The 25,247-nt window shown below is 39.5% G+C and overlaps 1 protein-coding gene across 3 annotated transcripts in view; it reads left to right on the forward strand.

Annotated features, from left to right (window-relative positions):
- Positions 1–25,247, forward strand: part of LOC138753681 (organic solute transporter subunit alpha-like) — a 61,745-nt gene that overhangs the window by 26,519 nt on the left and 9,979 nt on the right. For 2 of the 3 annotated variants that reach the window (XM_069916969.1, XM_069916970.1), the window contains exons 2-7: positions 2,023–2,177; positions 7,299–7,372; positions 7,693–7,851; positions 12,647–12,755; positions 14,357–14,612; positions 16,644–23,581. In XM_069916969.1, coding sequence (XP_069773070.1) covers positions 2,023–2,177; positions 7,299–7,372; positions 7,693–7,851; positions 12,647–12,755; positions 14,357–14,612; positions 16,644–16,771 — 881 coding nt within the window. In that variant the 3' untranslated portion in view covers positions 16,772–23,581. Of the gene's footprint in view, positions 1–2,022; positions 2,178–7,298; positions 7,373–7,692; positions 7,852–12,646; positions 12,756–14,356; positions 14,613–16,643; positions 23,582–25,247 lie in introns of those variants that run through there. The other variant, XM_069916971.1, reaches the window with a different exon arrangement.

Here is a 25,247-nt window from a genome sequence, read left to right on the forward strand (position 1 = left end):
TACTGAGAATTACTGAACAGATGCAAAAAGTAGGGATACAGTAAAATCTCCGTTATCTGGAATTCAAGGTGTACTGACAATCACCACACCAGCAGTGTGAGTATAAGACAGCTGTAATAAACTAATATGTACACTAAGAGGTCTTGTATCTCTGCAAGACCAACCTGGAAGGCTAGACTGTAGCTCTGGACTGCTTTATATACAAGGTCACCGGGAGGACCCCTGGTGACCTTGTGGTGTAATTACGTATCTTCTTTCTTTGGCTTGGCTTCGCGGACGAAGATTTATGGAGGGGGTAAAAGGGGGTAAAAGTCCACGTCAGCTGCAGGCTCATTTGTGGCTGACAAGTCCGATGCGGGACAGGCAGACACGGTTGCAGCGGCTGCAGGGGAAAATTGGTTGGTTGGGAGCAATCGGCAGTCTCAAGCAACCGGGAGAAAAAACAGAAAATAAATAGGAAAAAATACCAATGTTTATAATTGATGCTCCCTCACAGTCAGTTCATCAATCATGCAAAACACAATCTCAAGCATCTGGAAAATTCACTTATTCAGCATTCACCTGTATCCCCATAGGAGCCAGATACTGGGGATTTTATTGTATATGGGTTTTTATTACTTTGGCAAGATGTGCCAAGTAGGGTATTGCAAGGATTAGTGATTGGGGGCCAACCACAACAGTCTAGGTCAGAAATTCTGCTGAGAGGGTAAAATGTAATATATCCATGTTTGCCGATGCAGCAAAACTAGATGGAATTTTAGGAATACAATAAAGTGTAGAAGTTTCAAGGTGATTCAGGAATGATAAGTAAATGGGTGAGAACATGCAGATGGGATGACATGTGGAAAATGTGAGTTTGTAGCAGTCTGGCCTGGCCCCGTACACAAGGGGCCAAATTGCCACAGCACATAGCCAACACACAACTGTGCAGAGACTGCCTCCTCACTGAGGAGAAGCTCCAGGGTTAAAGAGTGGACTGCAGGGAGCGAACGCTGCTCCGAAACTGTGCGCTGACATCACTCCGTGAGCCAGCGCGGCAGGTGGGGGGCTTTGCAGTATTGCTTTTGTAGCGCGGTCTTTTTGAATAAAGAGTCAGTTACAGGTTCACTCAGCTCGGTGCAGATGTGTTCTTTTCGCAGTGCCACCATATCATGGGTGCGACAAGGTCATCCACTTTTTACCCTTACATTTCTGTTGTCATTTTTATAAATCATTCTCTCCAATGCCTTTTTATTCTCATTTTGCTGATATGATGATCAAGTATAGAATGGGACTCTCAGAATAATATTTAAAATTTCAGTGATTTTAAAATCAAGAAAATATTTTTTAAAGTTTGATATTTTAACTGTCCACTGAATGTGCGTGTGTGTACATATCTCTGTCCAATTCCATTTTGTTTGAATTCTGTAAAATGATTGAATTTCTATTAAATATCTATTTTATTCTTGATTTGCTATCTGAGAATTTTTCAAATTGATCAATTGCTTACACTACCTGATGACAATAGGAATAGGGGAAATTATTGTCTCAAAACCCATTGTTTCTTTCACTGTCTTACATCTTTTGCATCCACATACACTGAATTCTTCCAGCCTTCTGTTTTCATGCTAGATTCCAGCATCTGCAGTCTCTTTTGTTATCTTCCTTTAATGGGCTGCAGTCTCTCAAGCCTCCACCAGAATTGTATTTGTTTTTTGTTATCTCCTGGCAATAATCAATATAACGGCTTTTGCAGAACTGGCCAAATAGAGTTCTCCTTAAAAAATTAAGACTTTGGATGGAAATTGCTGTTATATGTTCAAAGGATGTTCCTGTAACTCTGAGGAATCATCTACCTTGGAGGTCTGTGGAGCCTAAGGTTGTTGAATAAATTCAAGATAGGTGATCGACCTTTGGAGAATTTGTGATATGTTCGTTGTTGTCCTCTGGATGGACGTAAATTGCTAACATGTAGACTATCTTATCTCTATTGATTAAATTTTAAAATGTGCCATTCTAATATATTTATTTTTATTTCAATAGGTCTCACAGTTGGTGATATCATTGAGGCACTGGTACTTAATATAGTAGCAATTGCCACTTATGCCATCTTCATTGAGCTTTGGGTCTATTTACACAAAAATATTGCAAATGATATAATTAAGGAGAAGACTCTGCTCGTTCTTGGCTTATTTCCAGTAAGTAGTATGTTCTGATTGAATGCTATTGTATTGCGCCAATGGTATTTTTGCATTTGATGAGTCATTTGGTTTGAAATATTAAGGGCATAGCATGTACAATCTACTGGTCCTCTTTTCTATCATTAGTGCGGGATTGATATACACGCATTTCTTACCTGTCATACAGATGGCAGAAGTTCAAGTTGGCAGTTTGTTTACATTTCTTTCTTTGTTTACATTTCTTTCTTTGTATTTGTATCTTCTTGAGTACAGCTTTTTTCACTACCAATAAGTAGAAATTCTGCCTGGCCTGCAGGAAAAGGAATCTCAGAGGAATCTCAAAGGAAAAGGAATTTCAGAGTTCTATATAATGTCATGTCTTCTTCTTTCTTTGGCTTGGCTTCGCAGACAAAGATTTATGGAGGGGTATGTCCACGTCAGCTGCAGGCTCGTTGGTGACTGACAAGTCCGATGCGGGACAGGCAGGCACAGTTGCAGCGGTTGCAAGGGAAAATTGGTGGGTTGGGTTGGGTATTGGGTTTTTCCTCCTTTGTCTTTTGTCAGTGAGGTGGGCTCTGCGGTCTTCTTCAAAGGAGGTTGCTGCCCGCCGAACTGTGAGGCGCCAAGATGCACGGTTTGAGGCGATATCAGCCCACTGGCAGTGGTCAATGTGGCAGGCACCAAGAGATTTCTTTAAGCAGTCCTTGTACCTCTTCTTTGGTGCACCTCTGTCTCAGTGGCCAGTGGAGAGCTCGCCATAGTACCAATGTCATGTATGTACTATAATAATACATTTGAACTTTGATAAATTTGATTTTTTGACAGTTCATCACAACTAATCAAGGGTACGATTAATAAATGTTGGTCATGCCATCAGCACCCACATCCTGCCCATTTTTTAAAGTAGGAAATCGCACATTAATGGGGCTTGAAATGCACAATTTGCCATGTGTACAAATGAGAGATGGCATGGTTCTCTTTCCAGTTCATTGAACAATTACTACACTGCTAAAAAAGATACTCGCGTTTTTAAGGTGCTGATCTAATTTAGCATGGACAGTAGAATGGACAATTAACGTGCAAGTCCACCAATTTCCAGGGGAGCTGAGGATGAAATTTCATTTATGCAAGTACATTGATACATGAGTACAGCTGCAGTCTCAGTGCACTCTCTGTTATGTTCCCTGTGACCCTAACTCTCTATTTCCTTCCACATCCCAAATATATGCAACCTGAAAGGTTAATTGGTCATTGTAAATTGCCCTTTGTATGTAGAGGAGTGGTAGAAACTGGGAAGAGTTGATGGGAATATATGAAAAATAAAATGCCAGTTTAGTGTAAGAGATCACTTGATGATCTTAAGGTAAAAAATACAAAATGCTGGAGAAGCTCAGCAAGTCAAACAGTCCTTTATGTAGCATAAGTTAAATACATAACCAATGTTTCAGGCTGGAGTCCTTCATCAAGGTATGAGAGAATGCCAGCAGGCATCCGAACAATAGGGTGGGGGGTTTGTTGGCAAAGGCAGGAGATGATAGGTGGATGAGGGAAGGGGCAGCAGCAATGAGGAGGAGGTGGGATGTCTGGGTGGGTAAGGGGAAGGGGGGGGGTGGGGGAATAAAGAACCTGAAAGACAGGAAAGGGGGAAGGGAAAGACAAGACAACCAAGTTAGCAGAAAGCAGAGAAATCAATGTTAATGCCTTTTGGCTGGAGAGTGCCCAGACAGAAGATAAGGTGTTGTTCCTCCAATCTGCGAATGGTCAGGGCAGGATAGTGCAAAAGGCCATGGACAGACATGTGGGTCTGGGAGTGTGACTCAGAATTGAAATGGTTTACTACTGGGAGGTTGCTGTGGTTGCAGACAGAGAGGAGGTGCTCAGCGAAGTGACCTGCCAATCTGCGACTGGACTCTCCGATGTAGAGAATGCCACAAAGGGAGCACCAGATGCAGTAAATAAGTGCTGCAGATATACATGAAGTGTTGCTTCACTTGAAAGGCCTGTCTTGGGATCTGGACCAGAGTGAGGGAGGTGTGGGCACAATTCTTGCACCTCCTGTGGCCACAGGGAAAGATGTCGGGGAATGTGGTGATAGGTGGGGAGGGATGAGTGCATGAGGGAATAACGGAGGGAGCAGTCCCTGTGGAAGGCCGAGGGGGAGAAGAAAGAAAAATGTGTCGGTGGTGGGATGGACCTGTTTCTCTACTGTTTGCCTCTATGATCAGGTAAATGTATCAACAATCCTGAAGGTTCACAATTCATGACCTATTCATGTATTAATGGTAAAAGTAAACATTAATCACAGCAAACATCTTGAAGAATCCCATTATTGTTCTACAGGTGTATAAAATCATGAGTGGTCTGGATAAAGTAAATGCTTACTGTCTATTTCCTAGGGTAGATGATTCTAGGGGGAGTGGTCATAGTTTAATGGTCAGAGGGGAAAGATATGAGGGGCAATTTTTTTCAGTGTATTTAAAGGGAGTATGAGAAATAAAGCCTAGTAAGTTTCAAGAGAATGTAGGAAACAGAAACAGATATGTTTCAAGGAAGCATGGGACCCAAAGCTCCTGTGAGTTTCAAATGTCGTTCGAATCTGGGGCCCAGATGAATGAAAGAGAATGTGGGAACTGAATACTATACAAGACCCCAGAGTGTGAAAGGGTTTGAGGGAACACAGGCTTTGATTATGTTTAAATTTCAAAATAAACTTTATTCTCAATAAAAAAATTATACCGTGCATACAATGTAATGTTGTTTCACATTTGTAGTGTTGCATTCATACATACACAAAGAAAAACAGTGCAAGGTCATTTCCCATTCATAGTGTTACTTTTGTTCACACATTTTGCTATTGTACCTTGTAGCATTAACTATTTATAGCACATTTGCCACTAATATGCCCCCAACACCAACACATGCTCTCTTCTCACTGCCACCATCAGGAAAGTGGTATAAGTGTCACAAGACTCACTGCACCAGGTTCAGGAACACCGGCTACACCTCCACCATCAGACTTCTCAACGGCAAACCTAATCAGGAACTTATCTAAGGACTCCGATTTTTGAACTTCATTGTTTTTTTTCCTCTGTTGTTTACATTTGTTTATTTGTTTACATGTGTACATTGTGTACAGTTTTTTTTTGCATTACCAGTAAGTGGTAATTCTAGGCCCACAGGAAAAAAGAATCTCAGGGTTGTATGTAATGTCATACATGTACTGTTACAAGCCCAGAGGACCCCAAAACCCAGCAGCAATAGAAAAGTGGTTACTTAAGCAAAAATTGCTTTTAATTTTCTTTACACATAAAAACAGGATCAAATTTTAACTTATTACTATTAACTTAACCTCCTTCTAATTCTAAGCACACGTGTATGTAGTGTGTTCATCTTCAGGAAAGTGCTTTGCTTTAATAGTCCAGTCATTCACTTCTCACTTCTCAAGTTCACTGGTATCAGGCATTTCTTATACTGTGCACAGAATTTAACATTTATGCATTTTCACCAGGCTCTGATGATGACCTCTTCTTCCAGGTCACCACAGAGTTCCTCTTGTTTCCTTTATTTCAGAAGAAACACTCGAGCCAGCCATTTCCTCTTGTAAGGACTAGAAGGGTTTTTGACAGGCTGAACTCAGAACTCACAACCTGTCTTCAAAACGGGGTTTTCAACAAGCCTACCAGCTTGCCATGTTGCAGCCTCAAAAGCCACTAGAACTCATTTCTCTCTCTCTCTCTCTGTCTCTCTCTCTCTCTCTCTAAGAGAAATTCTGTTTGTTCTTTCTCTCTCTCTCTTTCTCTCTCTCTCTCTCTAAGAGAAATTCTGTTTGCTCTCTCTCTCTCACACACACACACACGCACACACACACACACACACACACACACACACACACACACACACACACACACACACACACACACACACACCACACACACACACTCTCTTTCTCTCTCCTTGCAAAAACCAGAACTGCTTGCAGGGCTCCAAACCCAATCCCTGAAAGATCTTTATCAGCACTTGAGCCTCCACTCTTTATTTGCACCTACTTTTAAAATTATTTCCAAAGCCATTCCATTGTCCTTTGCAGAGCCGTTGGTGCCTGCATGTCTTGCTTCAGCAAAGCTCTTGCATTTTAACTGAGATGTGAAATGTAAGTATCTGTTTGTGAAGTGACCTACACTAACCCTTCCCCCATCTATCTTTTAAAAACATTTATATATAATATAAAATATAATATAACCCATAACAGTACTCTGACAATAAATCTGAAATCTAAATCAGTCCTCTGTTGTGCTGTAGCTCAGGATGAACCATGGCAAGGATCTTTGCATCCTTCTCCACACACTCTTAGCAAATTCATAGTTGCACCTGATGATTTCGTGTCTGGCTCAGACGTTTTGTTCCCATACTCCCTTTAAATTTACAGTGGATCCAATTCCGTGGCCTTTTAAATTCACTGGCATCCTATTCCTGTGCTCCTGTTAACTTCACTGGGGTGGTGACTCTCATAATTCTTTTTGCCCATACTGGTGACCTTTTTTCAGAAATCTCTTTCAATTCACTGAGATGCCATCATGACATTTCCCCAAAATCCAGTCCTACTCTCCCTTAAACTCATTGGGGTTCTTGTTTCTTGCACTCCTTTTAAATTCACCATGTTTTGTTTTGTTAATTGTTTTACTTGAAATCTCGTTAGCTCTTGTGTGACATCTGAAATGAAAACATATGAAATAGGAGGAGGAGTCGGCCATCCAGCCCATCAAGCCTACTCTGCCATTCAATGAGATCATGGCTGAGCTTATTTGAAAGAAAGTGAATTAAGATTTGTGTTGGGTTATCAATAGTAGTAAAATCTAAAAGATCAGATTTGCCAAAATTCTGAGGATATTGGATTATATTGAAGTTTTACTGTTAATATGATACAAAAAATTTTTTTCAGTTAAATTCCATTCAGATTGATATTTTTAGTATTTAAAATACTTGTACTTTCTTGCCCTGTGAATGTTAAATGGAACTCTTAAAGTGGAAAAATGGCATTGAGTTTATATTGATCACTCTTCCATTCCCACCATTTGGAATTTAAGATTAAGCAATTCACATGTATAAAATCAAGAAACTGGCATATTTTTGTTTTCTTAGGTAACTACAGTTGCTTACCAATTGGGGATATTTGTTCCACGAGCTGCAACCTTAATAGACTTTGTGACAGCAGTGTAAGTACATGTAATTTTTTAAAAATTACAAATACAGCACAATAATGGGATCTTCCAACCCACAAGCCTACCTTGCCCAAATATATCCAAGTGACCATTTCAGCTACTAACCCCTAATGTCTTTGGGAGGAAACCAGAGCACCCAGAGGAAACCAATGGGGAAAAAGTGGAGAACCTACAAACACTTTACAGACAGTAGCAGATTCAAACCCAGGTTTCTGGTGTTATAAAAGCATTGGACTAACCGTGCATTTGTAAATTAACTTTGCTAAATGTGAACTCCGTTTTCATGCCTAACTTGAATGATCTATATTTTACAGTTATACAAGTATATCCTTGTTTGGTTTCTTCCATCTTGCTATAACTTACCTTGGTGGAGTAACTGAAGCCATCGATAAATTACAGTATGTGGATGCTTCCCTAAATGTGGGTCCTTGTTGTTGCTGTTGCCTCTTTCTTCCGAAGGTCCGGATAAACAGGTGTGTATTCATGAGTCTTTATGTTTTTATTGTATTCAAATGCTATAAAATCTGATGATAGTTGTTCTTCAGTAATGATTTTTTTTATCTTTAATTTCCACCCTTTGAACAGAACTATTTGAAATTTATTTGAATCTTTGTCCCACTATCTCCTTTCCTCTAGTTCTGCCTCTCTCTCACTTTTCTTTTCCCTCTATCTCCTTTCATAGGGCCAAAATCAATTCTCGCCTTTCCTCTTATCAAAACCAATTAACACCTTTTGTTTGTTGGTTTGGACTCTTCCCCCTCCCATTCTTCCACCTTTCTCTCTCAGTCTTTATTGAGACACCTGCCAGCTTTTTGCTTATACCTTAAAGAAGGGCTCAGGCCCGAAACGTCAAAAATATATCTTTACCTCCTATGCATCCTGCAAGACCGGCTTTTAGAGTGTGTTAAATCTAAGCAATGACCTCTCTGCCTTTATCTGCTTTTTCTCCTGTTTTTTTTGCTAACTGAAATGTTTGTGTTTTTGTCCCATGTAACAAGGACTGGTGAACCCTCAAATCAATCCATGATTCAATTACTGTATTTGTTAGGCATATATTACAAACCGGGTAACTCCTCCTCCCCCACACATTATATGCGTGGGCGCACATATGCGTGTAACGGCAATGAAACAACACGCACAATTTATAGTGAGCATGGTAAAGTAATAGTGGCAATGAAACACACATACAATTTACAGATGAACATGGGAATTGGGTACATACAAAATGGCAAAATTCAAAAATTTTGACCTTGACAGTCTCGGGAATATCTCTTTGGCCTGAGTGCCATGGTATTCTGAAAAACAAAATATTCTGACTAGGGCACTGTACCTTATCAATATTAATTGCCCAGTTCCATCCCTTAAGGAAAGAGATTAACATATCAAGTGCTTCTGAGAAAACATTAGGATGATTCTGCCCTATGGCATCAGCTTAATCATCCACAAGTCTTTCAATTGCACATTATTTTTACAAGATATGATTTCATTTAAAGAAAGGATTTTTAAATTATGACAATTAAAATCTTGATTAGCTCTGAAGCCCATCTTCGATCTATTTAATGGATTCCTTCTATCCTTGCAAATAACTACTGCATCTCTTTTCTCCTGATCCTCTCCAAAGCTTGTTAATGTGTTGCAGGAGGTTATAATTGACATCTCTGGGGGGAGTTGAATGGGTTGTAAATCACAGGAGATTAACTGTGGCAGATAGTGGGACTATGGAATGTGTTTTGTCATCTGCGCCAAATAAATTCAAATTACTTTTTTTTTTTTTTTTTTTTTTTTTTTTTTTTTTAAAATTTTTTTATTTTTCACACCATAAATCACATTAGCCATGATATACACTATTTCTTTTCACACATATACAGTGACTTTTTCTCCCCCCCCCCCTTTCCTCCCAAACCACCCCCCCACCCCCCCCTCTCATCCATTTTAGGTATACAATCTAGGTTGCATTAAGCCAGTCAGACAATGTTGTCATTCAACCAAATTACACCAGAAATTCTACTGAGTCCATTCTTTTCTTTCCTTCTCCTTCCATCAACTTAGGTAATGTTTGTCCCCGGTAGGTTTTTGCTATTGTATTTAATGTAAGGCTCCTATACTTGTTCGAATATTTCAATGTTATTTCTTAACCAATATGTTATTTTTTCTAATGGAATACATTTATTCATTTAAATTTGGTAGTTTCTTCCTTTTAATTTGGTTATGTATTCCATTAATATTTAAAGACATATAGTTCAGCGTAGCCCTTTTATATTTTGTTTATCTTCTCTTTCCGTTTTTCCATCATTACCTTTCCTCCTTTTCCAATTCAAATTACTCTTTAAGTTGGAATGTAGAATACTACACCTGTGTAGCATGCTATATGAGCGAAAATACGGTAATCCAACCTCACATATCCATTTGGAAATGCCAGGAACATTGGACAGGTTACTTTTAGTTCAAGCTCTGAGCTTAGAAACTCAGCCCTTCCTTTAATTTTCTTTCCCTATTTTACAACAACAACACTGCTTGTTCATTTCTTTGTATTTTAGCCATTTTGGGTTCTGCCATTTATCTATGACACCTGACTTTAGCTCATGTTTCTTAAACTCTAGAAATATAACAATAGAAAGTCAATAATATGTCTGCTTTGATTGGTAAAACAAAATCTTATCCCTGTATATGAATTAATTATGAATTCCACAATTTCAGCTTTTCTTTAGACAAAGGTAAGCTTGTGTACATTCATGTATAATTTTTTGTGTTTCTTTGATGGCATAGTTGCAGAGAGGGATGAATAATTTGATAAAATTGTTGTCAATATAGCATCTTTCTTAAAACAGCATATACTGGAATGAAAACTGCATAAAATCAACCTTAGTTTCATAGAGAAAGTTCTTTTTGATATATACTGTGGTACCATAATGAATTAGTAATCATAATGTGAATGCAACTCCATTAGCTCCATCATTAAACAGTTCAACACAATTTTTCTTTCTATTCTCCAATTTCTCCTCTCAATCCAGCAATTTTATTTGGTTTAAAAATTATATTGTGAGATATTAATTAGGTATGTCATGTATTATTAATTAGGTATTTATATTAAACTAGTTAATTCCTTCTTTAAAATATTATATGAAAGCATTACTGTTGCAATATGTGAAAATATGGTGGGCAATTTGTGAATAGTGAGATTTCCCAATGATTGGTGAAATAATAACCAGGTTTTATTTTTGTAGTTTAGGGATAAATATTATCCAGAATACAAGAAAAGATCTGCAACTTTGCTCCAAAATAAAGTTGTAATGTTGCTTACTTCAACCTGAGAGGGAAAAAATGTTCTTTTGGAAGATCATTTTAATGCCCATATACAGTGAACAAATAAATAGTTCTGCAGTATTGGAGGTGCTTTTCTTTCAATGAGATAATAAAATGCAAAATAATTGCTTCATTCACTATGTGCAAGTTAGACTTTCTGAGAAAGGAAAAATTTACATTTATAATAACTTGGGTGACTTCAGCCTAGAAAAGCACACTGGCTTCACCTGACTCATTAAGGAATGATGTTGATTTTTTTAAATTTAATTTTTAGGTGCAGCCCGGTCACCCTCCTGGTCCATGAGCCTGTGCTGTCCAAATACACCAATTAAAGACCCATAGGTCTTTGGAGCTTGGGAGGAAACTGGAGCATCTGCTGGAGACCCATGTGGTCACGAGTAGAATGTACAAACTCCTGACAGACAGCGACAGATCTGAACCCAGATTGCTGGGACTGTAATAGGATTACACTGACCGTGCTACCCTTATGCTAATCTGCGGAACTGTGTATGGTCACAGAATGGCTTCTGACAAAGCCAACACATTTTCTCTGCAGACTCCATTTTATAGAACATAGATCTCCTATTCTGGCTATCCACACTATAGGATGATGATGGTTTCTTTCAGTCAGTTTGTGGGGTTTGATGCCCCACTCCTCAGAAAGGAACAGCGTGTGTGTGAATGGATTTAGGGGAGTAGGGGTTACACAGGTCCAGATGTACCCTCTTGACATCCCTCCCAGATCCAGTGGAATGGTAAGATCCAAGACGGCTGGGGAAAGTTCTGTTGCAGTGAATGGCCAGACCGAGCTTTAATGCAAGTGAATGACCCTTTCTGCGCTTCATGGCTACAAGAGGGTTCGTCCACTCTTTCACAGTCTTGTTTTTCATCCTGCAGGGTGTTTTGCCACCCTCTGCACCAGGCAAGCTGGTTTAGTCACCTGACCACGCGACAGGTAGTATTGAGTTACATGGTACCAGTCGCGCTCCTCATATTGATAATGCATAAAATAATAAGATGGTAGCTACACTAACTACAAAACCCTGGGGTTAATGTTGGGAATATTTTGTATCAAATGAAATCATATGTTTCTTTATCACTGACTACTGGACAGTAAAGTTAAAAGTGACCTAACACTCTACAGTTTATTGATTCTTCTGAAATTTCTGGTTGATTGAAAAAAAAAGCTTTCGGTCACATAAGTCTGGGGAACTTCTTTGAATGCAGTACATTTCTGCTGTGGAGTTATGTACTCTGGCTAAATATATTCCAAAAAGTTTCATTGTATTACTTCACTCCTCTTGCAACCCCCACCCATGGGCACCCATAATCAGTCGTCCAATATGGAGAATCCACACATGTGCCAATTGAAAAGGAAAGTGATTTCAACATCTAATCCACTGGATCTCAACCCTTTTCTTTCCACTCACATACCACTTTAAGTAATCCCTATGCCATCGGTGCTCTGATTAGTAAGAGATTGCTTAAGGTGCTGCTCTGGACCCAATTGTTAGTGAAATATTTTTCTTGAGAAAAATTGTCATTGGTCCATTTCCTTTGGAGTTATGAAACTGCTCACATAACGGGTCAATTAGGTACGATTAAAACTTTCCACTCACATACCACATTAAGCAATCCCTTACTAATCACAGAGCGCCTATGGCATAGGGAATACGTGAAGTGGGAAATGAATGGAAAGGAAAAGGTTGAGAACCACTGAAATGTAATCATTCAAACAGAATTGTTTCCCACTATAGGTAAACAAGGAAATCTACAGATGTTGGGCCCTAGTGCAGTACACAAAAGTGCGTTTTTCCATCTCATATTTTTATTACCAATAAAGTTCAAAGAAAGAACGGGATTTTACATCTGGCATTTTTTTTTACAATCTCCTAATACTAATGCTCTCGTGAAGTAATGAGCAATATTATTTTAATTTTAAATGCTGGGGTATTTATTTTTCAGAAAAGCTTATAGAATCCTTAGGATTGGCATCTTGCAGACATTGATTCTGCAACCAGTGCTTCAGTTTATTTCTGCTGTTCTGTGGGTTGACGGTAAATTTGATGGTGAAGTAAGTCTGAAATTTTCTTATTTCATTGTTAAAATGTGCATTTAATAAGGCCCCTCAAGTTCAATTCTTTAAAAATATTTTGATTCATTTGAAGATTCTCATGGATAAATCCTCAATGAATAAATTAGTTTACATTATGATTTTTAGCAAAAGAATGCTAAACACGTGTATGTTTAATGACCTCAAGAGTGTAATTGATGTTTATTAAAGTGGATATATTTTCCTCAAGTAAAGTCTAGAAGTTTTTGATAGATTTCATAAACCTTGTTAGACCACATTTGCAGAACAGTGTGCAGTTTTGGTCACCCATTTATAGGAAGGATGTCATTAAAATGGAAATGGAGAATGTTGCTAGGACGGGTAGACTAGAATTACAAGAAAATGCTAAATAGGCTGGGATTTTGCCCATCATGATAAGGTAAATAGTCAAAGGTTTTGTTTCAGGGTAGGGGAATGAGTGGGCACCCATTTAAGGTGAGAGGGGGAGAGATCTAAATGGGGTCTGAGGGTGGTGACTATATATGGAATGAGCTGCTGGACATTGTGGTAGAAAGTGGGATAATTGTAACATGCAAAAGATATTTGGTCAAGTACATGAATAGAAAAGGTTTAGAGGAATGTGGCCTAACACAGGCAAATAGTACTAGTTTGTTGACATGGACAAATTAAGCAATGCAGCCAGTTTCCATGCTGTAGAACCCTTTTAACTTTGTCTTTGGACAACAACTGCTAATCCCTTGGTTGCATATTCTATATTCAGTTGCAAAGAGGCAAAAGGTCCTGCTGTAAAATTGCGCCATGAACTGATAAAGCCAACGCTGAATGAACTTTCATGCATTTTCACTCTATGGTTACAGAGAAGCAGAAATCTCTTGTATATACATGGTAGTTCTACTGAACATTGTGGTGCTTCCAAGGAGTTGACTGCCTGACAAGGATTCCCACTTGTAATGTATTTAATGATCAAACATGGAATTTCAAAGAAGTAATAATGCAAAACAAGTCAGTCAAATCAACAAATATACATAGGCCCTTAACTACCATATAAGCAGTGATCCCATGTGTCTCCCTTGTATACTATTCCTGAACAAAGGCTCAGGCCTAAAACATTGATTTTATTTATTTTATTTCTAATTTGACTTCCAATGGATGCTGAGTTTCTCCAGCACTTTTTTACACTGCACTAGGCCCCAGCATTTGCATATTTGTTGTTTACTTTCATATATTACATAACCTCCTTTTCCTTCTACCCATTTATTTACATTAATTTGAGATTATTCCTTGGAGGAAATCTTTAATCAGGATGCTACTGACAACAGTAAGACATTGCTCCATGAGTCTTCAAACAGAATGGGAAGAAGGCCATATTGTAGTGCTAATTATTATAGATAACCGTCATATATAAATACGCCAGACATGAATCTCTTCAGCTTAGTTCTTTACACTTGGAAGGTGCAATATTCACCTTTTAATTTGAGTTAATATCTTCTGAGATGATGCTTGCTCTTTGTCAAAACAGCCTTTTTTTGTGACATAACAGAAACATATTAAAATTAAAATTTCTTTTCAACTGTAGTTATCAGTGAAACTATCTCTTACAGGTCCTTCCATCCAGCCCCTTATTCTACATTAAGATTCTACTCAACATATCTGCCTTAATGTCCTTGTATGTATTTAACCTGTTACTGAAGGCTGCATTTGGAATTGCAGAAGCAGGCTATCATCTTATGGCCAAATATGCAATTATAATTATCTACATCATCCTTAGCAACCTGCAGCCACTAATTCTAGGCGGTCTTGCAACCTACAACATAATCCCTTGTGTGGGCTTGTATTCCTCAAAAGGCAGAGCTTCACGTGAGTAGTCTATATTAATAATTTGATATTTTGACAGAGATGGCTTGTGCAGCATTTGAGAATACCATTGTTATAAATGAATTACTAAACTTGCTGCTCTGTCACCTTCCACTATCTGTTCTTTAGGTCATCTAATACCACTCAATACTAAAGCTGAACCAATTTACTTTTTTTTCCCACTGTAAAATGGGCATATCTTTCTTGTAACCTTTATAATAATTATATAAAAGTTAACCATTGCTAGTGCCCTGCCTTACCTTTCAATTTATTTTTGTAATCTACTCAGCCCTCATGCCCTTCTTGGATTTACATTTAAGATCAGGGTTTCAGATTGAATTCCACACTTTTAACTTCACAAAATCCCATCATCCTTAAGGGCACCTTAACTCTCAGATCATTAATTAATCCTCTTTCTCATTGCACAGTATTAAAATTGCCTAGTCCCTCAACATAGTGATCAAGAATAAAATATTTGTAATATATTATTTAAATTCATCCTGCAGAGTATTGCTGCAAATTTGATTTGTCTGCCTTTTAGTTAGATTGAAATCCCCTTGGTTATTATATTATCTTTGTTACATGCAGTGCTAATTTGTTAATGCATCTGCCAAACATTATCATTTCTATTAGGGGGCCAATATACAGCCACCATCTCTCATTGATTCTAAGATGCATCCAAGCTGATTCTATTTTTTTTAAGTATTTTGAACAAAGTTTGTTCCTCTATTATTTTTATCTTATTCTTTAAAAGTACAGCTACAATGCCTCCTTTTCTATTTTGTATGTCACTTCTGAAGATTAACTATGCCAATAATATTAAATACCTAACCTTGTTCACTTTGTAATGTTATTTTTGTAATGCATACCATAATAGATACCGTAAATATTTGTGTATAATGCAAAAAAAATTTCCGCCTTTTCCCCTCAAAAATAGGGGGGGGGTGGGTGGGGTTGCATTATTCACGAGAGTAAAATAAAAAAAAAAAATTTGCAGATGGGTGGGCAAGCAATGGTTGGCAGCACGACTCGGGCGGCCAGCCGGGTGAGCGGATGAGCAGAGAGACACGAGCACGACTCAGGAGGCCAGGCGAGCGGAGAGACACGAGTGTGACTCAGGAGGCTGGGCAGGCGGGCGAGTAGGCAAGCAGAGAGATGCAAGCGCGACTCAGGAGGCCTGGTGGGTGGGCGAGCGGAGAGACGCCAACGTGACTCAGGCCGGTGAGGGGGGGGTCGTATTATACACCGAGTTAAAATTTTTCCCCTCAAAAATGGGGGGGGGGTCGCATTATACACAGAATGCATTATACAAGAATATTTATGGTAATTATTTTATTCTATTAATCCACCTAATGTCACAAATAGTATTTTCATTCATGTAAAGAAGTAAAAGGGAACACTCCTATCAATTTTGTGAAAAGTTATTTGACACTGGCATGGGAAATTTTGATCTAATTCACTCATTCCTTTCTCTATCCACAACTGGAATAGTTCTAATTTTATTTCGAATTACCAGAATCCACTGAATATTGTTTTTGTGTTAGTATTGCATTAATCATCATCCACTTATATTATATGTATTGTTCACATTGCTGTTCTATTTATTTTTACTTTTAATTGCTTTAAATTGAAATAAAAGATTTAATTTAGACAAACAGCACCTAACAGGCCATTTTGGCCCACAAGTCCTTGCTGCCCAATTTACACCCAATTAACCTATACCCCCAGTAAGTTTCAAATGGTGAAAGGAAACCAGAGCCTCCAGAGGAAATCCACGCAGACACTGGGAGAACGTACCAACTCCTTACAGATAGCGTGGGATTCGAACCTTGGTCCTGATCACTGGCACTGTAAAGGCATTGCATTAACCGCATGCCGTCCACTCTCCCCACTCCCCCGTTCATCCATTTTTGTAATCTCATTAATGTTTATCCTATTTGTATTTAGTGTAAAACCAAATTTTGTCCTAACATTTTGAAATTTTCATTCAGTTCTTCCATTTACACTCATACATTATTGTGAACTCCTTTACAGAAATAGATCACCATGCAAAAATCCTGGAAATGTTTATTCTACTTCTTGTATCCAGAAAGTACTATCGGAAATGCTTGCCTGAATCTATACCATTGTACTTTGAAAACCCACTTCACAATATGTGTTAATTTAATGCTAATAGATCAATTTTGTTTCACATTAATTACTGAGTTGTTTATTCAAACAGAAAACTTTGGTTTAATGACCTGCCATTTAATATGATCAACAGTATAATGTACTAAGGATGGATTTTTAATATTCTTTGTACTTTCAACTAACGTATAGTTTTTTCTTTATATTGTCAATTTTTTTAAAATGTCTAAAATATTCCCAAGGACACTCAGGGAGGCTTGTGGATAGATAGTGGGGCCATTAACAGAGATATTTAGGATGTCACTGGTCACAGGGGTAGTGCCAAAGGATTGGAGGGTGGCATATGTGGTTCCACTGTTTAAGAAAGGGTCCAAATTTAAACCTGGGAATTATAGGCCCATGAGTCTGACGTCTGTGGTGGGCAAGTTGATGGAAAGTGTTCTGAGGGATGGTATTTACAAATATTTGGAGGTACAGGGATTGCTAGGGAGTAATCAGCATGGTTTTGTCAGGGGTAGATCATGCTTGACAAACCTGATTGAGTTTTTCGAGGGGGTTACAAAAAAGGTTGATGAAGGGAAAGCTGTGGATGTTGTCTATTTAGATTTTAGTAAAGCTTTTGACAGGGTTCACCACAGGAGGTTAGGAAAAAAGGTGGAGGCATTAGGTATAAATGAGGAGGTAGTGAAATGGATTCAGCAATGGTTGGATGGGAGGTGTCAGAGAGTAGTGGTAGAAAATTGTTTGTCCAATTGGAGGCCAGTGACTAGTGGAGTTCCTCAGGGATTGGTCCTGGGTCCACTATTGTTTGTTATATATATTAACGATCTGGAAGTAGGGGTGGAGAATTGGATAAGCAAGTTTGCGGATGATACAAAGATTGGTGGTGTTGTGGACAGTGAGGAAGATTACCGTAGATTAAAAGGTGATTTAGGAAGGCTGGAGGTGTGGGCTGAGAAATGGCTGATGAAATTTAATACAAGTAAGTGTGAGGTGCTACATTTTGGAAAGGCAAATCTAAATAGGTCATATGCATTAAATGGTAGGCTATTGAGATGTGCAGAGCAACAAAGGGATTTAGGAGTGATGGTAAATAGTACCCTCAAGGCTGATACTCTGGTAGATGGTGTGGTGAAGAAGGCATTTGGAATGTTGGCCTTCATAAATCGGAGTATTGAATTCAAGAGTAGGGAGATTATGATGAAATTGTACAAGGCATTGGTGAGGCCAAATTTGGAGTACTGTGTACAGTTTTGGTCATCAAATTATAGGAAAGATATAAACAAAATAGAGAGAGTGCAGAGAAGGTTCATGAGAATGTTGACAGGATTTCAAGGTTTGAGTTACAGGGAAAGGTTGTGCAGACTAGGGCTTTTTTCTCTGGAGTGTAGAAGATTGAGGGGGGACTTGATAGAGGATTTTAAGATTTTAAAAGGGACAGACAGAGTAAATGTGGATAGGCTTTTTCAATTAAGAGTGGGGGAGATTCAAACTAGAGGGCATGGTTTAAGATTGAAGGGGGAAAATTATAAGGGGAACATGAGGGGAAATTTCTTTACGCAAAGGGTGGTAGGGATGTGGAATGAGCTTCCGGCAGACATGGTCGAGGCGGGATCATTGGTTACATTTAAGGAAAGACTGGATAGTCTGGAGAGGAGAGGACGGGAGGGGTATGGACCGGGTGCTGGTCAGTGGGACTAGGAGGGTGGGGATTTGTTACGGCATGGACTAGTAGGGCCGAACTGGCCTGTTCTGTGCTGTAAGTAGTTATAAATGTTGAAAATCAAAAGGCTTATGTTTTCTTTCACATAACTAAAATGTGAACTGAATAGATTAGTTTGCTGCCTTTGCCACTATCTTTCCATGACCACTGAAAAAAAAGCCAATGTTCTCCAGTCTGGATCACAAGCTTGCATTTCTCTCCAGTTTCTGTCTCCTCTGCTCTTGTGTATTCTACAAAACCATCTAGTTCATGAAACCTTTCTTTCGCTTCCTCATTCTTTTTTTCACTCCATAACCTGCCACCAAACTTCAGTTAATATTTTAAAATATTCTCAATTGTAAAGTACTATTTCTCTCTCCTTAGGTCTAATGCCATCATTGCACCCTTCCTTCACTACACACTTCCTTCACTGAATCCTTCCTTCACTGCATCCTTCCTTCACTGCATCCTTCCTTCACTGCATCCTTCCTTCACTGCATCCATCCTTCACTGCATCCATCCTTCACTGCATCCTTCCATCACTGCACCATTCCATCACTGCATCCTTCCCTCACTGCACCCTTCCCTCATTGCACCCTTCCTTCACTGCATCACTGCATCCTTCCTTCACTTCATATTTCTATCAATGCACCCTTCCCTCACTGCATCCTTCCCTCACTGCATTTTTCCCTCACTGCAGAATTCTGTTTTTCTCAATAGTAATGGGTTAAGGCACCACCTATATGTGATGGTTTGTTTATCTGGCATAATAATAGTTAAGATCAAGGGTGAATGATCTGCTAACAGTCTCACTGTGTGCTCTATTTCCACGATCCTACTCTCTAACTGGGCCGAAGCCAAAAACAGTTTAATCCTGGCGTAGGTGTCATGTTGTTTCAAGTAGAAGGAGTACTCCCTTTCTCTCAGATGCCAGCACGTCCAGGAGTCCACCAAATTTAGCACCTTCATGGAGGCCTGGGTTGTTTTTGCTGCCCTGGCCCTCGATACCTTCTTCGCTGACTTGTCCAAGACTGTGTCCATGCAAAAATTGAAAATGCCACCAAACAAGATATTCCCCTCTCTTTGCCAAATTTTTAAAAATTGTAAAAATTTTTCATTGTCAAATTTGGGGGCATATATATTTATTTGTGTTCAGGATTCTGAGTATACTTGACAGTGTAACACTCTTCCTGCTGGGCCTATGACCATATCTTCCACCTTCACAGGATCATTTTTTCCGATTAAAATAGCTACTCCCCTAGCCTTGGAATTAAAGGAGGATGTTATCACATATCCCACCCAACTCTTTTTTAATTTTTGATGTTCCTGACTCATGAGATGGGTCTCTTGTAGAAAAGCCACATCAATTTGCATTTTTTAATGCTTGCCAAGATTCTATTCCTCTTCACCATTCTATTTAAGCCATTGATATTGATTATTTCATCCATCAACCCAGAGCTTCTCCTTTAAATTCTTTCCCACTTTGACTCAGGTAGTCAAATATTCACCCAGTCCATATTTTACTTTTTAACCTGACCATGTTCAAATAAACTCTGGAAAAACTAAGACAAGAATTTTTTAAAAAAAATACTAAACAACCCCTACATCCGCTCCCCACACAGCCAGCCCTCCCTTCCCCTCCCCTCTGGCACCAACCCACAAAACCGGTGCCATCTCCCTCAACATCCTGGAGCATGCTCATTGCACCCATCTATGTGCCTCACAGCCTCTCCAACCACACCATGGCTCCCAAAGAACCCTTTCTGTTTGGAGGTCTCCCCCACTCTTTCTTGCCTCAATACCCGAGGGATCCATTCTTTGAAAACACCACCAAATTCCTTCACTCAACTCCTTCCTTTGCCCCTATGATATTTATTTCTCAGACTAAAATTTTCCAGTATGTCCAATTTTTCCCACATCCTTTCTCTTTTACCCCGGCATCCCTGTCATTTTCTATTCTCTCTACCCTATCCTCCACATCCTCAGACCTTCTCCCTCTGCCTCAGTCATCCTCCCAGACAAATCCCCAATAGCCTTTCTGATCTTCTCCCATCCCCACCGACAATTCTTTTAATATTCTTTTTATTCTATTTTCTGAAGCTTCTACCACAGCCACCATCAAGTCTCTTATGGATTTTGATTGATATGATTCACAGTGTGAAAAATTAAAAAAAAAATTTTTAAGTCTCATGGAGAGCTCTGAGCCCTCTCTCTCCCCTTGACCTGTCCTTTTTCACCTCCCTGCCCTAGACGTCGGTCTCCCATGCCAGTCGACCTCCTCCTTGCTGTCTATGCCATTCCTCTGTGCCTCTGACAAGGGGTAGGGATCACCCATAATCCTAGCACACCATTCCTGCCACTTTCAGGCTCATCCCACACTGCAGGCAGCGTCACTCCCACGATACCATCCATGCCACTCCCCAATGCCTCTGATGCATGGCTGGAATCACCCATACTGCCGGCACACCGTTCCTGCCGATTGCTGGGCTCACCCCACACTGCAAGCAGCGAGAGTCTCATGGCACTGCCCATGCTCTTCCCCCGACCCGTTGATATGGGGTCGGGATCGCCTGTGCCTCCCTCCAATCCTCCAATGCCCTGGGTGTCGACGCTACTGCCAGCACGCCGCTTGCGGGACTCACCTCGTGTTACAGGCAGTGTCGCCGACCTCCCCAACCCTCTTCTTCCTCCCTCTAATTTCCCCAAACCTCCCCCTTGATCACTCCAACCCTCCTCCCCACAAAACTCTCCACCACACTGGCTCCCACTGTGAACCGTGCTTGGTTTTTTACCATCCCCTCTGATCTTCCCCTTTCAGTGACAAAACATCGTGTCCTCAGTAGAGGCCTTATCTTTGTTCCCCTTCACCCTATCCAGGTAGACCTATTGTTTCTGCATGCTTCTGCCCCATTGAACTAATATCATCTTACCTGGACTCTATTTTTTTCTTCCTTGTCCAATCTCTCCCACCTACATCTTCGATATCTCACATGCCTCCATCTCTTCTTTTTTTTTTTTTTTAATTAAATTTTTTATTTTTCACATCATAAATCACAATAGCCATGATATACACTTTTTCTTTTCCACACATTTACAGTGAATTTTCCTCCAACTCTTCAATGATTTCCAATTCCCTGAACATGACTGCCTCATTTTCAGTATGGACATCTGATCTCTTTACACCACCATCCTCCATAAGTCTTTCATTTCATCTCATCCCACTTTCTCCAAATCACTGCATGGGTCCCAGCTATGCCTGCTGTTTGTGGGCTTTGTGGAGCAATCCACACTGCAAACCTCCACAGGCAAGACTCCTCAACTCTATCTCTACCACATTGATGACTACATCATGCACCCATGATGACCGTCAACTTTATTCACTTTTCTGCTAATTTTCACCCGACTTCAAGTTCACCATCCATTTCCAGCGACATTCTCCCCTTTTTTGATCTCTCTGATTCCATCTTGGAAGACAAGCTTTCTACAGACATCTTTTACAAACCTAGCAACTCCCAAAACTATCTTGACTACATTCCTTCACACCTATTTCCCTGCAAGGATTCTATTCCTTTTTCTTAATTCCTCTGTTTTCGTCATATCTGTTCCCAAGATGATGTCTTCCAGTTCAGATAAACCAAAATGTCCACTGTCTTCCAAAAACATGGCTTCACCACCATCAACTCAGCCCTTACTCACATCTCTTCCATTTCCCACTCATCTGCCCTGGCCCCTTCTGCTCCCCTATGCAACCCAAACAGGATTCCCCTTGTCCTCACCTACCACCCCATAGCTGCCCTATCCAACACATTATTCTCCACAATTTATGCCACCTACAACATGATGCCACCACCAGACACATCTTCCCTTCTTCTCCACCCTCCACTCATCCATTGCTATTTATTGCACCCTTGACACCTTCCCTTGCAGCTGAAGGAAGTGCTACACTTATGGCCATACCTCCTCCCTCGCCACAATTCAAGGCCCCAAACTGTCCTTCCAAATGAAGCAACACTTCACTTGCGTAACCGTGGAGGTTATCTACTGCATCCGGTGCTCCCATTGTAGCTTTCTCTACATCGGAGAGACTGGACTCAGACTAGGAGATTGTTTCACTGAGCACCTTCACTCTGTCTGCATCAGTGAAGGGGATCTCCAAGAGGCCAACCATTTCAATTGTGCACCCCACTCCTGCACTGACATGTCTGTCAATGGCCTTGTGTAGAGTCAAACAAAAACTACTCATAAATTGGAGGAGCAACACCTAATTTTACAACTGGGTTCTCTCCAACCAGATGGCATTAACATTTCTGCTAGCCTACTCTCCATTGTCCATCCCTCTGCCTTCTTTCCTCCCCCTTCCCTCTCCATTTAGAGAGCCATCCCTTCTCTCCTTGTTTGTTGGTCTGCCCATTCTCCCTAATCCACCTATTACCTCTAGACTGTGAGACTGTGCTCCTCCCCTTCCCACCATTTTGTTTGAGTGCTCATACCTTGATGAAGGGCTCAAGCCCAAAACATTGGTTATGTATCTTTATCTTTGCTACATAAAGTACACTGTTGGACCAGCTGAGTTTCTCCAGCATCGTGTTTTTAGAGCTTTGCTGTGCGTGTGTTAATTATCATCACCCGATTCATTTTTTTTGTTTCTGTTGTAAATTGCATTTATTCCTCGATTAATGTGTTGCAAATTGGTTAATGTTATAGAAATCTGTATGGCTGCATTGCATTTGTAAACATTAACAGATCAGAGAAGCTGATGCCGAGAAACCCTTTTGTCCCTCATGGGAAGATCGTAACTTTCTAATTCATATCACTTAAAGACAGTTTTATACCATATGTAAAACTGCTGAGACAGCATTGGTCCATTTTGGTATCCAGTGAAGTTACTTACTGTGAATAATCACTGAAATCTTTCTGCAAACTTTGTGGAATTCTCCATCAGTGACTTGAAGAGTCTCACATTTAGATATCAATTAGATTCAGTTTTTATGATGGAATTAAATAACCACTAATATGATATCTGAAGACTGAATTCAAATAGGAACTTTATTTTTACAATTGTAAGCTATTGGTTTGACTTTTATTGTTGAACAAAAGAAACCCGATTGTTCCTGGATGAATAAATAAACAGGGCTATAACGTAGTGGCTCCAAGTTTTCTGCAAAGCTATTTCATATTCTAATAATATCATCTGGACTGTTGCCATTTTAATGAATAGTTATTTTGTTCTAAGTAACTAAATATTTTTCTTATCCACAATACTTTGCAAACGTGAGCTCATTGTCACATAGACAAATACAATATTCAGATGCACTGTCTTCCAAAAACATGGCTTCACCACCATCAACTCAGCCCTTACTCACATCTCTTCCATTTCCCACTCATCTGCCCTGGCCCCCTCTACTCCCCTATGCAATCCAAACAGGATTCCCCTTGTCCTCACCTACCACCCCATAGCTGCATAAATTCGTACTTGCTACAGCCAAATAGCTACATAAGACCCTTGTTTTATTAAAACATGAATATTATGTTTGATTATATTGAAAAATACAAACTGTGTATAGATTTGAATTTTTATTGGGTGCAAATCTATTTAAAAAACATCTATTAGAACATACATCCTTTATTCCATGTACATTTTATAAATGGGTCTGATCCCTTATGAGAATTTTTCCAATTCAGAGAAATGAGTTCAAATTGCAGATTGAAGATAAGTCTACAACAGTTCCCAGTTAAGTAGCTCCACCTCCTGTAAATTGGGGGAGCAACACCTAATATTCTGTCTGGGCACTCTCAAACCAGATGGCATTAACATTGACATTTTTCCATCAGCACACACTTCTGTCTCCCTATCTCCTCCCCATCCCTCTGTCTCCTTTCCTCCAGGTCTCCACCCCCTTCCCTTTCCATTCAGAGAGCTGGCCCCTGCCCTCATTGCTTCTCTTTTTTCTAGTGCTCTCTTACCCATATCCACCCACGACCTCTTGCCAGTTCGTCTGTGTTCCACCTCCTGCCCCTCCTCCCACCATTTTATTCAGACACCTGCCTGGTTTTTACTCAGTCTTGATGAAGGTCGCAGGCCTGAACCGTTGGTTATGTATCCTAATTTTTACTACTTAAAGAACGCTGCATGACTTGCTGTTCTTTTCCAGAATGTTTGTGTGAACTGCATAACGAGAGGTTGAAAATAAGTATAAATATAATTATGATTAGCGAAATTCATCAATAATTGCCAATATTGTTTGCTCAATTCTGATTAAGTGCAGGACTGTCAATAAGGATAAATCTTTTTGCTGCAATAATGAAAATGTTTTGCTTCATCATATACAGTAGATTATTTTTCACTATGCCTATAAGTAATTCCATTTATTCAAGGCAACTGAACCTTCAAGTTTCAAACATCAGTGTAGAAAACTGATCCTCTGGGCCCATTCTCCAGCAATAATATATACTATAATGATTTAATGTCTTTCTTAAGTGTTCTGAGCTCATTATGTTTTACAGTTTGGTCGAATGACTGGAGTTCTTTTTATAAATAATTGAAACATTTACTTTTTTCCCGAATGCATGAAATAACGTATCACGATAGAAATCAATAATGCTCGAGTTTATTGATATGGATCCATGGGCATTACATTTTTCATTAATATGTTCTCTATTCTGAAAAAGACCAATATGTTATTTGGCCCCCAAATGGTAAATTCATAGCCTATATTAATTAAAGGTCAATGACCGTTGCAATATTTTATTTTTCTATCAATACATTTTATTTTGAAGAAATAACTTTATTTATAAAACTGGATAATGCC

The sequence above is a fragment of the Narcine bancroftii genome, chromosome 2 (genome assembly GCF_036971445.1).
Source record: "Narcine bancroftii isolate sNarBan1 chromosome 2, sNarBan1.hap1, whole genome shotgun sequence".
NCBI classification, from domain to species: Eukaryota; Metazoa; Chordata; class Chondrichthyes; order Torpediniformes; family Narcinidae; genus Narcine; species Narcine bancroftii.